The sequence below is a fragment of the Neurospora crassa genome, linkage group III (assembly GCF_000182925.2).
Source record: "Neurospora crassa OR74A linkage group III, whole genome shotgun sequence".
Classification (NCBI taxonomy): domain Eukaryota; kingdom Fungi; phylum Ascomycota; class Sordariomycetes; order Sordariales; family Sordariaceae; genus Neurospora; species Neurospora crassa.
The window spans coordinates 2459474-2476784 of record NC_026503.1 but is presented as its reverse complement, the minus strand read 5'-3'; the positions used below and the strand labels follow the sequence as shown (position 1 = coordinate 2476784).

The 17311-nt window shown below is 53.2% G+C and overlaps 6 protein-coding genes across 8 annotated transcripts; 3 read left to right on the top strand and 3 right to left on the bottom strand.

Moving 5' to 3' along the window:
* Positions 1–938: 938 nt before the first annotated feature.
* Positions 939–3334, bottom strand: NCU00061 (hypothetical protein). The gene has a single exon (XM_951278.3). The coding sequence runs from the start codon at positions 2368–2370 to the stop codon at positions 1168–1170; it is 1203 nt and encodes a 400-aa protein (XP_956371.2). The 5' UTR covers positions 2371–3334; the 3' UTR covers positions 939–1167.
* A 1603-nt stretch (positions 3335–4937) lies between these two features.
* Positions 4938–6727, top strand: NCU00060 (WW domain-containing protein). Of its 3 annotated transcripts, none has more exons than XM_011395436.1 (2): positions 4938–5149; positions 5250–6727. In XM_011395436.1, exon 2 carries the CDS (start codon positions 5281–5283, stop codon positions 6346–6348), a length of 1068 nt encoding a protein of 355 aa, XP_011393738.1. In that variant the 5' UTR covers positions 4938–5149; positions 5250–5280; the 3' UTR covers positions 6349–6727. The 3 variants fall into 3 exon arrangements, with proteins under 3 accessions (XP_011393738.1, XP_011393737.1, XP_011393736.1); XM_011395435.1 differs by having other exon boundaries at positions 5242–6727; XM_011395434.1 differs by having other exon boundaries at positions 4938–6727.
* NCU00059 (hypothetical protein) lies at positions 6639–9548 on the bottom strand. The gene is made up of 2 exons (XM_950709.2): positions 8927–9548; positions 6639–8868 (listed from the first exon to the last, which is right to left on the bottom strand). Exons 1-2 carry the CDS (start codon positions 9263–9265, stop codon positions 6718–6720), a joined length of 2490 nt encoding a protein of 829 aa, XP_955802.1. The 5' UTR covers positions 9266–9548; the 3' UTR covers positions 6639–6717.
* Positions 9549–9867: 319 nt separating this feature from the next.
* Positions 9868–14234, top strand: NCU16652 (hypothetical protein). Its single transcript, XM_011395736.1, has 4 exons — positions 9868–10195; positions 10326–10446; positions 10519–13316; positions 13377–14234. Exons 1-4 carry the CDS (start codon positions 10193–10195, stop codon positions 14004–14006), a joined length of 3552 nt encoding a protein of 1183 aa, XP_011394038.1. The 5' UTR covers positions 9868–10192; the 3' UTR covers positions 14007–14234.
* A 146-nt stretch (positions 14235–14380) lies between these two features.
* On the top strand, positions 14381–15558 carry NCU16651 (dihydrofolate reductase). Its single transcript, XM_011395735.1, has 3 exons — positions 14381–14483; positions 14549–14721; positions 14849–15558. The coding sequence occupies exons 2-3, from the start codon at positions 14572–14574 to the stop codon at positions 15422–15424; spliced, it is 726 nt and encodes a 241-aa protein (XP_011394037.1). The 5' UTR covers positions 14381–14483; positions 14549–14571; the 3' UTR covers positions 15425–15558.
* NCU00057 (ubiquinol cytochrome-c reductase assembly protein Cbp3) lies at positions 15094–17075 on the bottom strand. The gene is made up of 2 exons (XM_950707.2): positions 16454–17075; positions 15094–16336 (listed from the first exon to the last, which is right to left on the bottom strand). The coding sequence occupies exons 1-2, from the start codon at positions 16911–16913 to the stop codon at positions 15690–15692; spliced, it is 1107 nt and encodes a 368-aa protein (XP_955800.1). The 5' UTR covers positions 16914–17075; the 3' UTR covers positions 15094–15689.
* Positions 17076–17311: the final 236 nt, after the last annotated feature.

The window sequence follows — 17311 nt, the reverse complement described above, 5'->3', positions numbered from 1 at the left end:
TAGTAGTCGGAGGCCAAACTCAAACTCAATCAATGGTATCACCCAGAGAGGCGGTGGCTTTCTAGCTTTTCCTGGCTGTTAGGTATGCTTAGCGTGATGGCATAGATGGTGTATGTATATGATGCCTGTAGGCATCCATCCAGTCCAAGCAGGGAACTGCCGGGGCGTACTGGTACTCAAAGAGTAGTAGGCTGGCGAAGCTTCGAGTTCATGATTCACTGCAGTGGCTTAACTTCGCCGTAGTTCTCATCACAAGTATGGCTGCCAAAGCAATCTCAAGGCCGGCAATTTGAAACCTATTCATCATATGCCGGCTCTAACTGTGCGGTACTTGTCTGCGAAATGCCTGAAAGACTGCCTAGAAAAGGCAGGCATGCAGCAAGCTCCGCAGGTCCAACCACAAAACATTAATGATTCATTACCTAAAGCCAATCATAAGTACCATGCGAATTATGGCGTCCATCGAAACCATCTTTGTTGTAAATTTGGCTTAATGTGTAGCTAACTTTGGCGGTAAATGTCCAGGGCTGTCTGTATGCTTAAGCCATTGACAAGGTTGGGTTTTTTTTTTTTTTTTTTTTTTTTTTTTTTTTTTCCTCTCTTTATTATGATCAACCTTAACATGGGTTTCCTAACTCGGCTCTCGTACAATTGCGTAAGATGTCTTTTCCACAAGTCCTTCAACTCAATACGTGTAATGCTTGACGGGCACGTGTTATAATAGAAAATGCTAAACACCCTTTCGCCATGTTCGCCGTTCCGCTAAGTACCTGTAGGTTGATGTATAAGGTTGGAAGGGACTATTGAAGTGTTCACGGTTTGATATCTTGGAATTTCTTGATGAAGCTATGAAAACATGTGCCTAAGGTGGCGATCAAGTGGACAGGCGCTCGTATAATCAAGATGGTGGAAAGATGGGCATGGCTGATCGAGAAAAGTAAGGTGGGCTAATTGATCATTGACACACGTCATGAACCCGGTGAGCTGGTTTCTATGTATATATAAGTTGTTTACTCGACCGAGGATGTTACAACTATCGCTCTTTTTATGATCAATCCTCCGGACACACTCATCACTTGATTCACTGTAAAACCTGCCTGAACATGTTTATGTATACCCTCCTAACGCCATTTTATGTGACAACGTGCTCTTACAACCTGCTTCTCTCTACCACAACCCCCCAGAAATCAAAGCGAGCATACCAAAGGTCACTAATGAAGGTATCCAAGCAACCAACCCTCCACCGACCATCCTCATTGCCCCGTTATTCCATAACATCACCGGCTTTCCCGGTTCCGGAGTCTCATCTATACTGCACACCACATCACAGCCACCCTCCCCATCCTCATCCCTCTCCCTCGGCATCACAGCTGCTACCCCACTATCATTTCTCTTCCTCTTTGCGGGATTTTCATCCGTGGCGTTATACACAATCTCCAACCACTGAATCTGTAAATACGCCGCGTCGTTAACCGACATGTTCCCGCTCCACTCGCCGCCATCGCTCCACGCGTTCAGTATAACCTTGCTAGGATCTCTAGGCGTCTGGAACGAGATAGTCGCAACCTCGGTCCCATCCACGTACCAGACAGTTTCCTTGGGTGTCCAGTCAAGCCGGTGCACAGCCCAGTGGGTCCAATCCGGGTGGCCTGGGGGAAGCGTGACGTTCTTGGTAGCGTGGTCGATCTCTTCGCCCTCTTCCGTATAGGACGGCTGGTTGGTGTACTGGATCGTGTTGCGCGGGTCCATGGTGCGTACTTCGAGATCAGACTCCTGCACGTCCGCGAGCCGGTCGGCGTCGCGGTAGGTGAATAAGGCGGTGATGGCGCCCGGGGAGCCGACGGTGCGGGCGAGCATGCGGACGGAGAGGTACTGAAAGCCGGGCGCGACGGACTCGATCTCGGAGGCGGTTTGGAAGTCTTTGAGACGTTGGGTGCGCAGGGTGAGCCAGGTTTGCGAGGACGGGTTGCGGTCACTGTTGGCTTCAATGTAAACGTTATTGGGCGAGTTAACCATCAGCACTGTGGCGTCCTCGCGGATTTGGTGGCTGTTGTTCCAACTTAGGACCCAAAATGCCTCGGTCCATTCTTTGGAAGTGAAGTATTCGCTAGTGACGGGTGCACTTCCGCTGTCGTTGGGTTTGGTGATGGTGGGTGGAATGCCGGCGTGTTCAGCTAGGTTTCGGAAGTCTAGAAATTCGTGGGTGGCGAAGAAGGAAGCTTGTGTACCGTTTGTCAGGTAACACTCGCATTTTGAATCGTCGGTGAGAGAGGGTACCGCTGATGCTAGAGGAGAAACGATGGCAACGAGGGTGATGAGTGAGGGTAAACTTGTGTGAGTTCTTCCCCTCTGTTGATGTGCCTTCATCATAGCTCAAGTCAAGCTCAGCCCTGCCACCAACAATCTCGAGTGTGGAAAGGTAAAGGTGAGTGGCCAGTACCGAATATCGATCAGTCAAAATCGAGATCTGAGCCAAGGGGTAGCCACGTGTAAAGCGAGACTCAACCACAAAGTTTGGTGATTCTCACGGAAACAAAGATTGAGGAGTGTACCTGGATGCAATGACATACAGAGGGCTGAATGTAACAACAAGGAGCCCAATCAGTCCCTATGTGGATGCTGTGAATAAAGCAGCAGAAGAGCATACAAGATGCAATAAGTTGAGTAATGCAAATAGTTCAATCAACTTTCGAGCGAGGACTCTTGAAGTATTTCCTGAGCAGAATCGTCAGGTTAGTCAAACACAGGAGGCCGCCGAATCGAGGATGAAGAGAGGTCTTGCTGTTTATAGTTTCCAGATGCTGTGCTTTGGTGGTACCAAGTCCCAAGTCGAGGCATCTCCGTCTTCGGGTCAATTGGCCAATGTTAGTGCTGGTCGACCACAGAGACCTCGCAAAGATAGCAGTCGGGAGAAGTGGTGATGTTTGGAAAGGTAGATGTGCATATGCTTTTGTTCGACGTTGACCCACAGAATAGAGTCAAGATAACCGTCTTTCTTGGTACCATACCACTCTCCCTTGCCATGTTTGCCTGGGCCTTTCAGTCATTAACAAGAACAAACAGAAGGTGAGTGGGCTGAGCAAGCCGCGCACAATAACAAATTGAACCTCTTTTTCAAGGTTTAGGATGCCTGGATCAGCATTCTGCCAAAATACCACATGTGTGCAGTTGGTAGGATTCACTTTCCGGTTAAAGACGCAAAGACGGTACATCCAGTGGGAGTTAGAAGCGGGGAGGTAGACCAGGTTGGAAGACAATATAAACTCACGACGCTTGCACCGCCGAGCCCCAACACGAGCAGCCACTTCCTGGCACCAAGATCAGGTTAAGCTTATTAACTTGCAACCACGGCAGGATGCGAAGGAAGGGGCTTGTACGTTACCGCACCGACTTTGATGCGACGACACTATCGCAACGTCCTCCATTTCCTCCCTGTCAACATTAGCGTGAGCACTTGTTTGATACTCCGCACTGGTTTGAACAGCAGGATGAGATCTTTGGTGCCGGGCCTCATGTCAGATGGGTTGGAGTAGTGAGTGTAGCTGAGATGAGAGACATGAGAGACGTTCGTGGCGGAAATCTCGACATTCCGATTGGAGGCTGCGCTCGCACTGATCTGCTGCAAGGGGGGGGGGGGGGGGGGGGAATCAACAGTGACACTTTGAGGGAGTCGAGTCAGGTCCAGTACTGACTGCTTAGTAGTTGGTCCTTGGAAGTCGATCGAGTCGACATCATATCTCCAATCGCATGTAGGATGTTGCGAAAAGAGTTCTACGTCTACTGGCCAGCGTCAACATTTTGGAAACTCATAGAAGATGTGAAGAGAGAAGTCCGATGGAAGGGTGGCAGTGATTGTTTAAGCTTAACGAGCATCAATGGGTCCCTGATCCACAGGATCCAAGACATGATGACCCACCAGGACGCCAATGTATGTAAACGCCAAGGCGCCATTCCCCCCCCCCCGAGGCGGGCTATAGACAGACTACCCCCCTTCCCTATATCTAGACTACTTAACCGCTTTGGGCAAGGCTTCTGAGCCTTTTTCCGCCGTACAAAAAATAAGGTTCGCAATCGGTTAAAGTGCACTAAATCCTCAGTCTTCAGGTAGGAAGGAAGACGCATTCCAACATATGACATTTGGACCGTAGTAATATCTAGGGACGTTGAAATGCTCGCTTGGCTGTAATCTTGCATCTGGCCCGGCGTAAGGCTATCTTCTTTTTTTTTTTTTCTTTTGGAGGGAGTGTATATGGTGAAAGTGCATCGCCTTATGACTAGAAAGGTGACCAACTATTTCTTGGAAGAATTTTCGAAAATGAACGGCTGTGGTTAACAGACTTTGGCCTAGTTCTGACTGTAGGATGTTAGCAAATGGGAATATAGATCAGATGCCTTAGAACCATGCCCTAAGTGGTTAAGTAGTCTAGATATAGGGAGAAGGGGTAGTCTGTCTATAGCCCGCCTCGGGGGGGGGGGAATGGCGCCTTGGCGTTTACATACATTGGCGTCCTGGTGGGTCATCATGTCTTGGATCCTGTGGATCAGGGACCCATTGATGCTCGTTAAGCTTAAACAATCACTGCCACCCTTCCATCGGACTTCTCTCTTCACATCTTCTATGAGTTTCCAAAATGTTGACGCTGGCCAGTAGACGTAGAACTCTTTTCGCAACATCCTACATGCGATTGGAGATATGATGTCGACTCGATCGACTTCCAAGGACCAACTACTAAGCAGTCAGTACTGGACCTGACTCGACTCCCTCAAAGTGTCACTGTTGATTCCCCCCCCCCCCCCCACCCAAAAAAAAAGACAGTCCTCCTGGCAGCTGCTGGCCAACTGTTGGGACACAGTTGGGACAGCTGTGAGGTGGCTAGGTAGGATTGCCGCCGGCATTCAGCGCTCTGGGCCGGTGCAGGTGCAATGGCGCCCTCTCTGGACTATTCCTCCCCTTCCATGTAAACATCATCTCCAACTCAACATCACGTAGGCTCAGCGGAAGACGTGACGGAATCACCGAACTGAAGCATATCAAGCTCACCTTCCATTGTTAACCGCAATCAGCCTCCATCGCCTTTGCACTCTCACTTGGTACAACACTGCGCCCTTCAACTCTTCCTCCGTTTGCAGTAATCTTCTTCCCGGCACAGTAAGGCAACTGAATAAACCGTCAGGAAATGCATATGCTCGCTTTGAATCTACTACACTCAGACTGGTCGGCGTTTCATTGACAAGATCTAGCTCTGCAGTTCAACCACCAAAAACAAATCATAACCCGCCATGTCCACGCCACCTCCACCTGATTCCGCTACCGCCCAAGAAGTGGTGCAGGAGGAGCGTCAAGAAGATGGAACTAGGGCCACAGAGGCTACCGATGGGGCACATGAGGAGGCCGAAACAACAGAGCCCCCCGCCGCCACTACCGAAGAAGTGCTCGATAGTAATGAAACGGTAGAGGAACCGAAGTCTCATTCGGCTGAAGAAGGCCGACGAGACCAAGAGCGCGAGGGCAGTCCCGCGCAAAAGCCGAAATCCGAGTCCCCAGACGGCCAAGACTCGTCGCAAGGTGACTACGAGTCGTCTTCACCATCGCCATCAAATAGGGCTGAGAGCGCCGAGCCCGGCGAAATCGACGAAAGCGCCGCCCCTCCCCTTCCTGACGAGCCTCTTCCAGACCACACATTCAACGGCGAATCATCGTCATCTGCTCCTCCTCTACCGGCCGAGCCGGCGCCCGAACCGGAAGACGACGGTTGGGAGTACCATTGGAACCCTAACGACTCTTCTTATTGGTTCTATAACCGCTTCAGCGGCGTATGGCAGAAGGAAAACCCGCGAATTCCAACCGCGACAGCAGCGGCAGCAGCAGCAGCAGCGGTGGTGGCGCCTGTGGTCGTTCCTCTTGATGTAGAACCCACAGCCATCAGCAATCCCATTTCCGTAGCCGGTGGCTACAATCCCGCCATTCACGGCGACTACGACGAGAATGCGTGGTATGCCGTCAACGCTCGCGCTGCTGCCGAGGCCGCCGCTGCCGCCACCAACCCGCTCGCTGGCTTGGACCCCACCGTTGCCGGGCCCGACTTAGCCAGCGCCGGCTACTTCAACCGGGCCACAGGTCAGTGGCAAGCGCCGGACCAGAACGTAGAGCGTCACTCGGACGAGGCCAAGAGCAAAAGGCAACTCAACGCTTACTTCGACGTGGACGCGGCGGCGAATATGCACGATGGCCGAAGTCTCAAGGCGGAAAGGTCGGGCAAGAAGCCAAGTAGGGCCGAGCTGAAGGCTTTTAAGGAAAAGAGAAGGGCAAAGAAGGAGGAAAAGAGGAGGGCTTGGCTGCGTGATTGAGACACCCTCCCAGCAACGGTCAAGTGTGGTAGGCTTGCCTTTTTTTTCTGGTTTTGCTTCTAGACGTAGAATCAGGCGCGTGGAAAATCAGCTTCGAGGCATACATTTCATTCTATACCCGGGGGTCTGCGACGTTGACCACGCTTGTTATTTTGGCTTTCGATGCACAAGACATTTGGGGTAACCTTTGAGCTGGATAATTTGATTTTGGTTGGATGAAGTGGACAGGTCGTATAACAGAGTCCTTCAGGTAAAGGTAGGTGGGTTTTTATGGAAGCCGCAAGTGATTAGGGCCAAGCAGATCACATTCCTGAGCCAATATGTATTTACAATAGTACTTTGACATCCAAATTCCCAAAGGTATCAAATTTACTCCTCCTCCTCCTCATCCTCACTATCCTCAAGCGACATATCGATCTGGACGCTCTCCCCACTATCGCTATCCTCACCATCATCTTCACCCTCTTTCTGTTCCATCACAGCCACAACTGGTTTCGCGGACACCGGGGCCGGAGCGGGCGTAGCGACCTCCTCCACGACCTCAGCGGTGGTAGTAGTGGCAGACGTATCCTCTTCAGCCTCAACAGTCTTCCTCCTCGAACTTCTGGTGACTCTCTTAGGAGGATTCGCGGCCACCTCTCCAATTTTACGCTTCTTCATCGAAGCGCGCTCAGCACTCGATTCGGGACTGTCGATAGGGACGATGGTGAACGGGTTCGGTTTGCTGGTGGCGACATCTTCAGCAGCACTCTTTTCCGCGGTAGCACCCCAAACTCCGGCGGCGGCGGCGGCGGCGGCAGCAGCAGCCTTGCTCTTCTGGTTTTGATCCTCAGCAGCGAGTTGGGCACCCGCCTCATTATCCGCATCCGCCTCAGCGTCAACCATGTTTTCATCCTCATCCTCATCCTCCCCTTCCATACCACCAGTGTTCGCGGCAGCACCAACCACCTCATCCAACCCCTCCGCCGGATCCCAACTTGTAGCTACGGTCTGGCTCACACCAGCACCAACTCTCATCAGATTCGTCCTCAACACCTCTACCTCCTGATCGGTAGGGAACTGCCTGACCAAGAACGGCAAAATGGTAGGGTAGTATCTACCGCGTGTGTCTTTGTACGGGTTCAGCACGCTGGCGAGCATCGCTTCCTTGCTGTTGGCTAGGATGGCGGTGCGGTCGACTAGACCGCGCGCTTCGGGACTGAGGTGGCGCTGCGGAAGGCGGGAGAGGAAGAGCGGGAGGAGGGAAAGGGCGGCGGCGAAGAGTGGATTCGAAAAAGAAGAAGAATGGGTGGTGGAAGTGATGGTAAGGTAGACGTCCGCATTGCCGGAGGACTGGACTTTCTGGGGGTTCAGGATGCCGGCGCCGTTTCTACCGGCCGTGGGTTTCTTGGGGTTGGGGTTGGGGTTGGTGCTGCTGCTGTCCTGCTTGCCGCCGGCGGGGGGGTCGTAGTGGCCCGTGACGCGGAGGATGTCCTGGCACGTGGCCTGGATGACGGGAGCCATGGAGTCGACGCTGAGTTTGAGGAGGCCCGGGCCGGAGATCTCGAGAAGCTCTTTGGCGAGGACGTAGACGGTCTCGCGGATGGCGGCAATGTGCCGGCCAGAGGTGAAGACGCGGACCATCTGGTCGAGGATGTCGGTGGCCAAGGGCAGGGCATTGGCAGCCAGGCGACGGAGGAGGACGGTGTGCAGGTTAAGGATGGCCATGTGGACTTCGGGGAGAACGCTCCAGAGCTCGGCTTTTTCGTCTCTGCTGATGGCTGGGTTCGTCTCGACGCTGTCTTCGCCGGTGGTGGGCTTGGGAAGGGTGATGAGAGTGATGCGGGACGCGAGGTCGAGGAGCTCCCCGACGGGAATGGTGATAGGGGCTTTGGTGGGAACCTTGAGGTACTTGATAAGTTGACCGATGAGGCCGGTAAGTCTCTCGGCGCCGGCAGTGACGCCGGTCCATGCAGGGAGTTCATCGGCCTCGTCACCTCCCCCGGATGGCTCACCATCAGTACGGATTGTGTCCACTCTATAGCCTGCGGTGGATTCCCAGGACTCCCGAACGGAACGGAAAACTTGATCGGCCGTAGCATGGGCCTCCTTGGTATAGGATTTGATGCCCTTAAGCCACTCGTCGCTGCTACCGTTCTTGGGCGCCGTATAGTGAAGCACAATAAGCAGCGAGCGGGCGCTTTCTCTTAGGCTTTGGGGGACGGTGACGGCGTCAGACATGGTAGGAGCGATGTAAGCCTTGAAGGCGGCTCGAATCTGGGCGTTGAAGGGTCTCGTGGTGGTAGGATACAAGGACACGATCTTGGAGAGAGAGCCGGCAACAGTATCGACAAAAGACGTGGGAACCTTGGGTGCCTTGCTCGAGGCAGGCGGCTTGACGAGGTTCAACATGGCAGTGACGAAGCTTGGGAGAGTGGGCGTGGCCATCTCTCTGACCAGTGTCTGGTAACTCTGGAGGAGAGAGTAGATCTTGGTCAGGGTGATGACACATAGCTCCTTGGACACCAGAGGATCAGGTTTCTATGAGCTTATTAGCATGAGATTCCGAGGTTCGCCGGCGTCTACTTGAGATTCTCACCCCCAAAATGCCGATCAAGCCCCTAATCCATACGTCTGAAGCCCTCAAGCTCTCCCAGCCCCCAACATCAACGACGGCCTTGACCAGGAAGACAGCAGCAAAACGACCGGACGCACTCTTGCCGGCAAGAAGTGTAGTGATGTGAGTTCTCAATCTGTGAACAAGCGTAGCGGTTTCCGAAGACTTGTCCTTGGCCTTTGTCTCTGGCACAGCGGACAGGACCTCTCCGCAACGAAGCACATGGCTCACGAGGAGGGGACAGATGTGAGGAAGGTCGTCAACTGGTGTCGATGCGAGTCTGCGACAGAGAACACGCAGGTCCGGTGGCGGGATTGCCATTTTGTAAATTACACTTAACGGATATGTAAGTTAAGTGTTGTTGTTGTTGAAGATGAGGGTAGTTGTGTTGCTGAGGATGAAGACGACCCAAGTTTTTTTTTCTTTTTTTTTTCTCAGTAGATTTTGAGGATTCACACGTGCGGTTGGTTTTGGAACCCAGGTTCCCAACAACGTACTCGGATTTTGGGACAATCTATAACGTCAATTTCATGTACCAATGGCCTGGACTTCAAATCCGTTTATTTTCTAGAGGAAAACTTGAGACGTTCAGTCTTTATGGGAGAAAGTTGGCAGTTTGCAGTCCGTTGCCATTTCCATATCGAACTTTTTTTCTTTACTTTTAGCCCCGGCAGGCAAATCTAGTCTTATCGCATGGTCAGTTCGAGTCGTCACAGCAACTGAACTGAACTGAACTGTTCTACCGAGGAACTGTACGGGTAATTACACAGCAAAGTTACCACTACGTAACGATGCCCCTGACCCACCCGCTAAATGAGCAGTTGTAGGGTCCGGGGTCCAGAGGGGCAGTAGAGAGAGGTACCTGAGTCCTGAAAGAAACCCCTTTATAGAGGCCGGGAGCTCTGCTTTCCAGGCGGTAAACGCAACGAGTGGGAACCTTGGCGGCTCCTGCCGTGTCCGCTAGGTATCTCTAGTGTACCTACGCCGGGCCCATGACGCCGCCACGTTCACACCACACCTCAGGTCCCTCGTCCAGCTTGCCCGTGGCCAGGACGTCCATCCGGGTACCTGACATCAACCTACAAGGCCCATCCATCCCCTCCCCTCCTTTTCTCTAAACCAGGAACCCGACATATCAACCGCACAACAAGACCACGGACATTCCATATAATCTGCTGAGGATACGCAAATCACATGCCTCGTCTCGATAGGTCTTCGTAGAACGTGCTCTTTTGTAGACCAGGCAACATGGTAAGTGTCCCTTGTTCCACAGTCCGCCTTTGCCTTGTCTTCCGCCTCTTCCTTTTTGACCCAGTTCCCGCTCCGCCTTTACGGCTTCGTATGCACAGACAGCGTACTGATGTCTCATATGTATTTCCAGCCCGACGCGGTAAAAGCGGCGCATTATATCCAACAGCTCGACGATGCTCGTTGCGAAGAGAACTGGGATGCTGTCCCCGAGCTGGTCCGCAAGGTGCGGAAGCATGCGCCTGACCGGATATGTAAGCCTTTTACCATCTTCCTCGGCTACAATGTTGGCACTGGGCTTGGAGACTGACTCTCGCCCTCATTAGGTCTCACCTTGACGGCCGAAATTGAGCTGGCCATCACCAGAGCTTGCCAGAAGGCCGCGCCGCAGGACACCGATCGGCCAAGTACTGCAGGAGGGCCTGCCGTGGGCATCGAGGTGGCAAGCCACATACCGAACCTCATCACGGCCATCGAGAACGAAACTCAGCATCCCGAAGAAAGTTTCCAGGCCAAGGTCTGCCTAGGGTGGCTACATTGGGTCATGAAGGACTACCCCATCGCCTTGGTCCGACTCCCCAAGAACTTTGATCTTGAGTATCCGCAATGCGACAACCTGGACACCCTCTCTGAATGGACCAAGGTCTGCGCCTTAAAGTCGACCTATCTTAGAGCGAACTGCCTGGCTCGTGATGGGCAGCGAGACTTGGCCATGGCTGCATTTGAAGCAGCTCTGCCATCCCTCAGCAGCGTGTGGACCACCAAAACGGCCCGCCATCAGCTACGATACTGGGCCGAACTCTTCCTAACCGAACACTGCATGCTGGCAAGCCAAGCGATTCGCGAGAACGACGAGCTCCTTTCCGACCCCAACTGTCTTGCCAGCTTTCGAACGTGGTCCAAGTACTGGGCGAGCACCAAGGGGCAACCGTTGGCTGGAGGTTACGGGTTTCGGGGCTCTGTGCCTAGGCGGCAGGTGTGGTCCGAATACTATCACGTGCTCTCCGAGCTCCTACAACGGGACCTCCCTTTTCCGACGGGCTACTCGGAGCCCAGCAATGACTCGTCCGCTAGGAGCCAGTTGCGCGCTGAACTGAAGAAGGTGGAGATCATTTTCCAAGGGCTGCTATATACCGAGACCAAGTTCCCAAGGGCCGACGAGCAAAGGACAGAGGTCGAACAGTTTGTCGATCGTGTCATGCAGAATTGGATTATTTTGAACGGCCACGGATGGAAAGAGCAGGATCTTGGTAAGGGCGGAAGAGATACCCTTAGCCACGGAACACTCGACACTTTGTATGGCGCCGCGACAAAGACATACCATTCGACATCTGTTTTGCGTCACCTTTTCACAGTCCATCTTGCCGTGGCCGAGTTCGACCTAGCTTTTGCTGCTTTTGATTCCTATTTGGACATCATCAAAAAGAGCAAAGCGCGAGTTGCCAAGACTGGACATCTTGAACCAGCTTTGGACGATGACGCGACTATGCTCGAAACTATTTCTGCGTGTATCGCCGCCCTCTGTCGATTTGGCGGTAGAGATGCGGCTGAAAAGGCCCACCATCTGGGATTGCAGCTAGAGAATCTGCTTGAAAGGCTAACAAATGGCAAAGTGAGCGCAGAGGAGAATTTGAACGCCGCAAAAGACGGGCACTTGGTTCTCACGGCTGCAGAACTGCTGCCCCCTCGCGCCTTGGCCCTGACATACCAGGCGGCTGGCCTCGCCAACGCGCAATGGGCGCGGATGACGTACGACTCAGAGTCTCGGACACACTTCCAGCAGAAGGCTGTTCACTGCTTATCCAAGTCCCTATCGCCTGAGCTCGGCTTGGGCGTGGATGTAAGGGGCGTTTTCGCTCTTGGCACTCTTCTGGCTGAGCAGCGGAACCTTCATTACGCTATTAGTCTGGTCAAGACGGCGCTCTTGGAGGATGTTGACATTGATGAGAGCCAGGAGCTGTACAGAGGACCCTGCTGGCGAGAGCGGTCGCTAATCCCCCTTTGGCATCTGCTGGCGCTGATGCTTAGTGCACAAGAAGATTATGTTATGGCTGCTCGAGCCTGTGAAGGAGCTATGGAACAGTTCAAGGATCCATTTATTCTTTTTGGAACCAGGAGCTTGAATGGCGCTTACCAAAGTGAACATCTCAATGAGGCTGGCGTTGAGGATGGTAGCTATACGAGCCAGGGTATTGTCGATGAGATGGATGACTTTGAGAAAGAAAGCCTCCTTGAGATCAAGATGACTCAATTGGCTATTCTGGAGCTGGTTGAAGGACCAACAGTTGCCGTCAATGCCAGCTCGGAACTACTCACCCTGTTCACGAGATTGTTTGGTGATCTAGACCAAAAGGTGGAGCTAACAAAGCCAGAACTCCCCAGGACCGCGACCACCGCAGTGGCCAAGGAGCAAACTCGAAACAGAAGAGCAAGTGTATTCGGCAGTCGGTCAGTCCGATCAGGCCGTGGGATGAGACAGAGCATTTTCGGCAGTCACGATAAGAACCTGACTGGTATCCCGCCTGTACCCCAGGCTCCCGGAGCGCCAGCGATCCAAGTCACAAACAACGAGAACGCGCAATCAAAACGGAAATCACACAGCCTCAGCAGGAGTGCATCTGGTAGGAGGCACAGCTTGCGTAGGAAATCTCGCAGTGAAAGTCAAGGAGCCATAGAAGCACCTCCGCCGATGCCTGTTAACGGGAGCCTGGCGGATTACGCGGGCAAGGATGGTGCGGCGGCTGCTCCGCCCCCTGAAGAGCCGTCTATAGATGGGGTACAACGTACCAACTCGTTTGATTCGAACGAGGAATACAATGACGGAGAGGCTTCGGTTCTCGCCCAGGTTTACGGCTCGTTGCTACCGGTGATTCACTTTTCGCAGGAGCATAGCAAGAGGAAACGGAAGGCCATTCTCATCAAGGTCTGGCTAACCATCGCCGGCTTTTATCGGAGGGCTGGCCTCGTCGCCGATGCGCAACAAGCATGCACTGAGGCACAGACCATTGTTGAGGCATTGGAGGCCGAGATCCTGAATGATACAACTGGAGATGTTTCTCTCCGGGAGGCCGGATGGGGCGAGACCAAGAGCACCGAAGAGCTTTATGCGGATGTATGGGCAGAGGTAAGGTTATCTGGTTATAGCGTTGTGAAAAGAAGACCGCCATGCTAACGTCTTTCACAGAAGGGATATCTGTCGGTTGCGTGCGGGAAGCCTTATGAGGCGCGAGCGGATTTCGAGACCGCGTTAATGCACTTCCCTGACCACGCTGCCGCCATCGTTGGTCTTTCTGACATACTTTTGGATATTTACTCGGAGAAGCTCCTTCCGCCACCTGTTGTGCCAAGTTTCAACCTGGAAGACAGCATACTGAGCGATAACTCCACACCGCTACAAGCGATCACCAAGTCCCCTGAACTGCGTTTACAACCTCTTGGTCTCAGTACAGCCAAGATGGAGAGCAAGCTAGATAAGGGGGAGGATAACCTGGAAAACGGTATGGCTGCACTCAAACTGAAGGGTGTTTCATCACCAAACAAGTGCCCCGAACTCCCACCGCCGCATAAGGCGACCTCACTGCCACTGCACGACCGGCTTACGGCGAGGGATCGCGCATACGGATTGCTGTCGGGGTTGACCAAGTTAGGCACCGGATGGAACAACTCGGAGGCTTGGTTCACTCTGGCCAGGGCTTATCAGGAAAGTGGTCAAGTGGATAAGGCCAAGGGTGCGCTTTGGTGGTGCGTCGAGTTGGAGGATGGAAGGGGGGCCAGGGAGTGGACTTGTGTTGATGCTGGCGGGTATGTCTTGTAGGCGATGATCATTGCAAGGGCAAGTGAGTTGCAGCGGCTCTGTTGAATGGAACGCGCAGCAAGGGGCATTTGATTGGGGTTGTCATTTTGAACATTTTGATCATGTCGGACGTTGCGTATCATCTACAGACGACAAGATATCACTACGGTATGGATATAGATACGGAAAGGAAGTAGCAGAGAAAGATAGACGAGGTGTGGTAATCGAGTAATGCGTAATTCTCAGGCTCAAGTCTCCCCATGGTTACTCAAATCTCGCGAAGCAGACAAGTTTTGGGTGAGACGAAAATCCGAGACGACAGCAGTGAAACATTCGGACAACACCAAGCCGGCCCACTTTTAACCACTGTTTAGCATCGTTAACGCTTCTTCACCCGGGCAACAGCAACCAAGCACTTTACATCTGACTCACAACTGGCTGTGGAAGAAGCCCATCCTCCCCTTCGAAACAAACAAAGAGCTTTTTTCTCTCCAAGAAGTAAGCTATCAATACCAATTTCGATTAACATTGCTCGTTTCGACCTAACTAACAATTTTTTGCAGGCTGGGAAACAGAGACGAAAAACATGTCTGCCATCCTCCCATCCATCGAGCTCACACTCGTCCTCGCCGCCACGCGCGACATGGGCATTGGTCTCAACGGTGGCCTTCCATGGACTGGTCTCAAGAAAGAGATGGCCTACTTTGCTCGCGTAACCAAGAGGTTGCCCAGTCAGGTAATTTGACTTTATGTCCTTCCTTCCCTTCTTTTTCTGTCCTCGTCGTGTACCTCCTCCCCTCCCTCCCTTGCTTTCCTTGCAACGCAATCCCCCTCCCCCAATCAAGACTAACTCCACATCGCAGCTCGCCGGTACCAAAGCCCTCAACGCCGTCATAATGGGCCGCAAAACATGGGAGTCTATTCCGCCCAAGTTCCGTCCTCTCAAAGGTCGTCTGAACATCGTCATCAGTCGCTCAGTCACTTCATCTCCCTCTCTTTCCTCTCCGTCTTCGTCTTCTTCTTCTTCTTCTGAAGTAGAAGAGGGACCGGTCATGGCTTCTTCCCTCGAGCAAGCTATCGAGTATCTTCACCATTGCCAGCAGCAGCAGCAGCAGCAGCAGCAGCAGCAGCAGCAAGAGCAACAACAAAAAGTTGGCAAGGTATTTGTGATTGGCGGCGGACAAATCTACGGCGCGGCGCTGAAGCTACCCAAGGAGGTAAGCAAGCGGATCTTGTTGACGAGGGTCTTGAGTCCGGAGTTTGAGTGTGATACGTTTTTTCCTTTGGAGTTGAAGGAGGAAGGGGAGGCATCAGGATCTGAGGAATGGGTGAGGAAGAGCAAAGAGGAGTTGGACCAGTTTGTGGGCGAGGAGGTTCCCGAGGGATTGCAAGTCGAAAATGGGACGGAGTATGAGTTTCAGATGTGGGAGAGGAGGTAGAACGTCACTGAATGCATGATGACAGTGTTTTTTATTTCGTGCCTCTTAATTCCCCAGACTATGGTATCTACATCTTATGCTTAGCTGCAGCACTTTTAGGTTCACCCTACATATGAACATCCATCCATCCATCCATCCAGCATCTTGTCCTTACCGTCACTTGTGCTTGGGAAGTACCCGGTATGCTGTTATAATACAAGGTAATTGTACAGTCCTCCACCCACCAACCAATCCACTATACTTTCTTCTACTCTCCATCCCAACTCTAAGCAGCAGTCTTGAACTTGGGCACCGCCTTCGGCTTCTGGGAAGCAGCACCCTTAGGCTCAGCCTTCTGGCTTGTTACCGGCGACGCCTTCGCCTCGGCCTGTCCCGCCGCCGAAATGCCCTCAACATCAGCCGCCGCCGCACCCTTAGTCGTCTGCCCTTCTAGCGCCGGGACGAACTTATCCACCACCGGCAGCTCAGCATCCGGCTTGTTCTTGAACAGAGTAGGATGAAGCGCCAGACCGGCATCCTCCATGGAATCCAGATACTTCAAGCTGCTGCGCATCCAGCTGACGATGGCGGCCAGGGCGCGAACATCGACGTCCTCGCTCGCCTTGAACAGGTTGCGCCACACGGCAGCAGCGAGCACGGCGTCACCCTTTACCAGACCTTCGTCGTAGGCGAGCACGACGCCGCGCCACTGTACGAACAGGTCCTGCAGGTAGCGCTGGCGCATGACACGCGACGACATGTCGTGGGTGCGGTCCATCTTCTCCTCGGCCTGGTGGAAGAAGTGGTCGACCAGCTGGGCCTGCCAGGTGGCGTGGGCGTCCTTGTCGAGGCAGCGCAGGCGGACGACGACGAGCCAGAGGTGGAGCATGGTTACGTGGGCCCAGGTTGAGAAGGTTGGGAGAAGGCCGAATTCTGTAAAGCAAAAAAGATTGGTTAGCTTTGATATTTACTGAGTCGCGATAAAATGTTGGGCCGAGCGTATTCTCTGAGAAAGGAAACAAGAAAAGCGAGCGCATTCATTATACGTACTCTCGTGCCAAATGCTCCCATTACCAACACCAATCTCTTCGCCATCCGCCGTTTCCTTCACCCTTCCGGCTTTCCTGTCCTCGGGAGTGATGGTGTAGTCGGCCTGCTTGGCGCAGTCCTTGTAGATGCGCTGGGTGGCGCCATAGGCGATGTAGGATGAGCTCTGGTTGCCGGCAACGGATGCCAGAAGCTTGCGGAAGCCACCAGCCAGGCCGCCGCTCCCCTCGCCGCCTTCAGCACGGCATTGGCGCGTTGTGTGTATCCGTCGAGATTGTTGTGAGAGGAGGCTTTTGCTTCTTCTCGTACTGCTGGCGGCGGTGGTGTTGCTGGACTGGGAGAAGGATAGCGCGGCGCGCGCGGTGGTGCTCTCGGCAAAGAGACCCTGGCGCAGGGTCGATGTTGCGGCCGGTCCTCTCGGGAGGAGGAGGCCGAGGCTGGATCTGCAGCTGGGGCAAGCCATTGGTCGGGGAAGTTATTGCTCGTGCCGGGAAGCTGACGGGAATCTATGCTCTTCTCGGGGCTCGGGGCTCGGAGGTTGGTGGATTCGGCAGCAGTTCCGGGATCTCGGATGGAGGACGGATGGTTCTTCACTTTCGCATTATGCCGTCATGGTGAATTGGCGCTTCTGATGGACAATGCTCCCAAACTGAAAATGTCTGCCGGTGATTGAACAGGGTTAGGGTCGGAGGTGTTTCCATCCTGTCCTTGCTACAGTCTCTTGGCCACTGTCATTGCATCTGCTACCAACGCCTCAAAACTCAAAGCTCTTATGCAAAACAGACGGACAGAATTCACTGTGATACCGGCTCGTCTTCTCCATATCGATGAGGCTTTTGCTGTGTTCTGTTGACTTGTAAA

What these genes read in the sequence shown, in the direction of transcription:
- NCU00061 (XM_951278.3), bottom strand. Translation starts at nt 2,370, where the DNA reads ATGATGAAGGCACATCAACAGAGGGGAAGAACTCACACAAGTTTACCC.
- NCU00057 (XM_950707.2), bottom strand. Translation starts at nt 16,913, where the DNA reads ATGGCTTGCCCCAGCTGCAGATCCAGCCTCGGCCTCCTCCTCCCGAGA. An exon ending in TGGGAGCATTTGGCACGAGA is followed by an intron (nt 16,337 to 16,453) that starts GTACGTATAATG and finishes TTTGCTTTACAG; the next exon opens with AATTCGGCCTTCTCCCAACC.
- NCU16652 (XM_011395736.1), top strand. An exon ending in GCATGCGCCTGACCGGATAT is followed by an intron (nt 10,447 to 10,518) that starts GTAAGCCTTTTA and finishes CGCCCTCATTAG; the next exon opens with GTCTCACCTTGACGGCCGAA. An exon ending in ATGCGGATGTATGGGCAGAG is followed by an intron (nt 13,317 to 13,376) that starts GTAAGGTTATCT and finishes CGTCTTTCACAG; the next exon opens with AAGGGATATCTGTCGGTTGC.
- NCU00059 (XM_950709.2), bottom strand. Translation starts at nt 9,265, where the DNA reads ATGGCAATCCCGCCACCGGACCTGCGTGTTCTCTGTCGCAGACTCGCA. An exon ending in GCTTGATCGGCATTTTGGGG is followed by an intron (nt 8,869 to 8,926) that starts GTGAGAATCTCA and finishes ATAAGCTCATAG; the next exon opens with AAACCTGATCCTCTGGTGTC.
- NCU00060 (XM_011395436.1), top strand. Translation starts at nt 5,281, where the DNA reads ATGTCCACGCCACCTCCACCTGATTCCGCTACCGCCCAAGAAGTGGTG.
- NCU16651 (XM_011395735.1), top strand. Translation starts at nt 14,572, where the DNA reads ATGTCTGCCATCCTCCCATCCATCGAGCTCACACTCGTCCTCGCCGCC. An exon ending in CCAAGAGGTTGCCCAGTCAG is followed by an intron (nt 14,722 to 14,848) that starts GTAATTTGACTT and finishes TCCACATCGCAG; the next exon opens with CTCGCCGGTACCAAAGCCCT.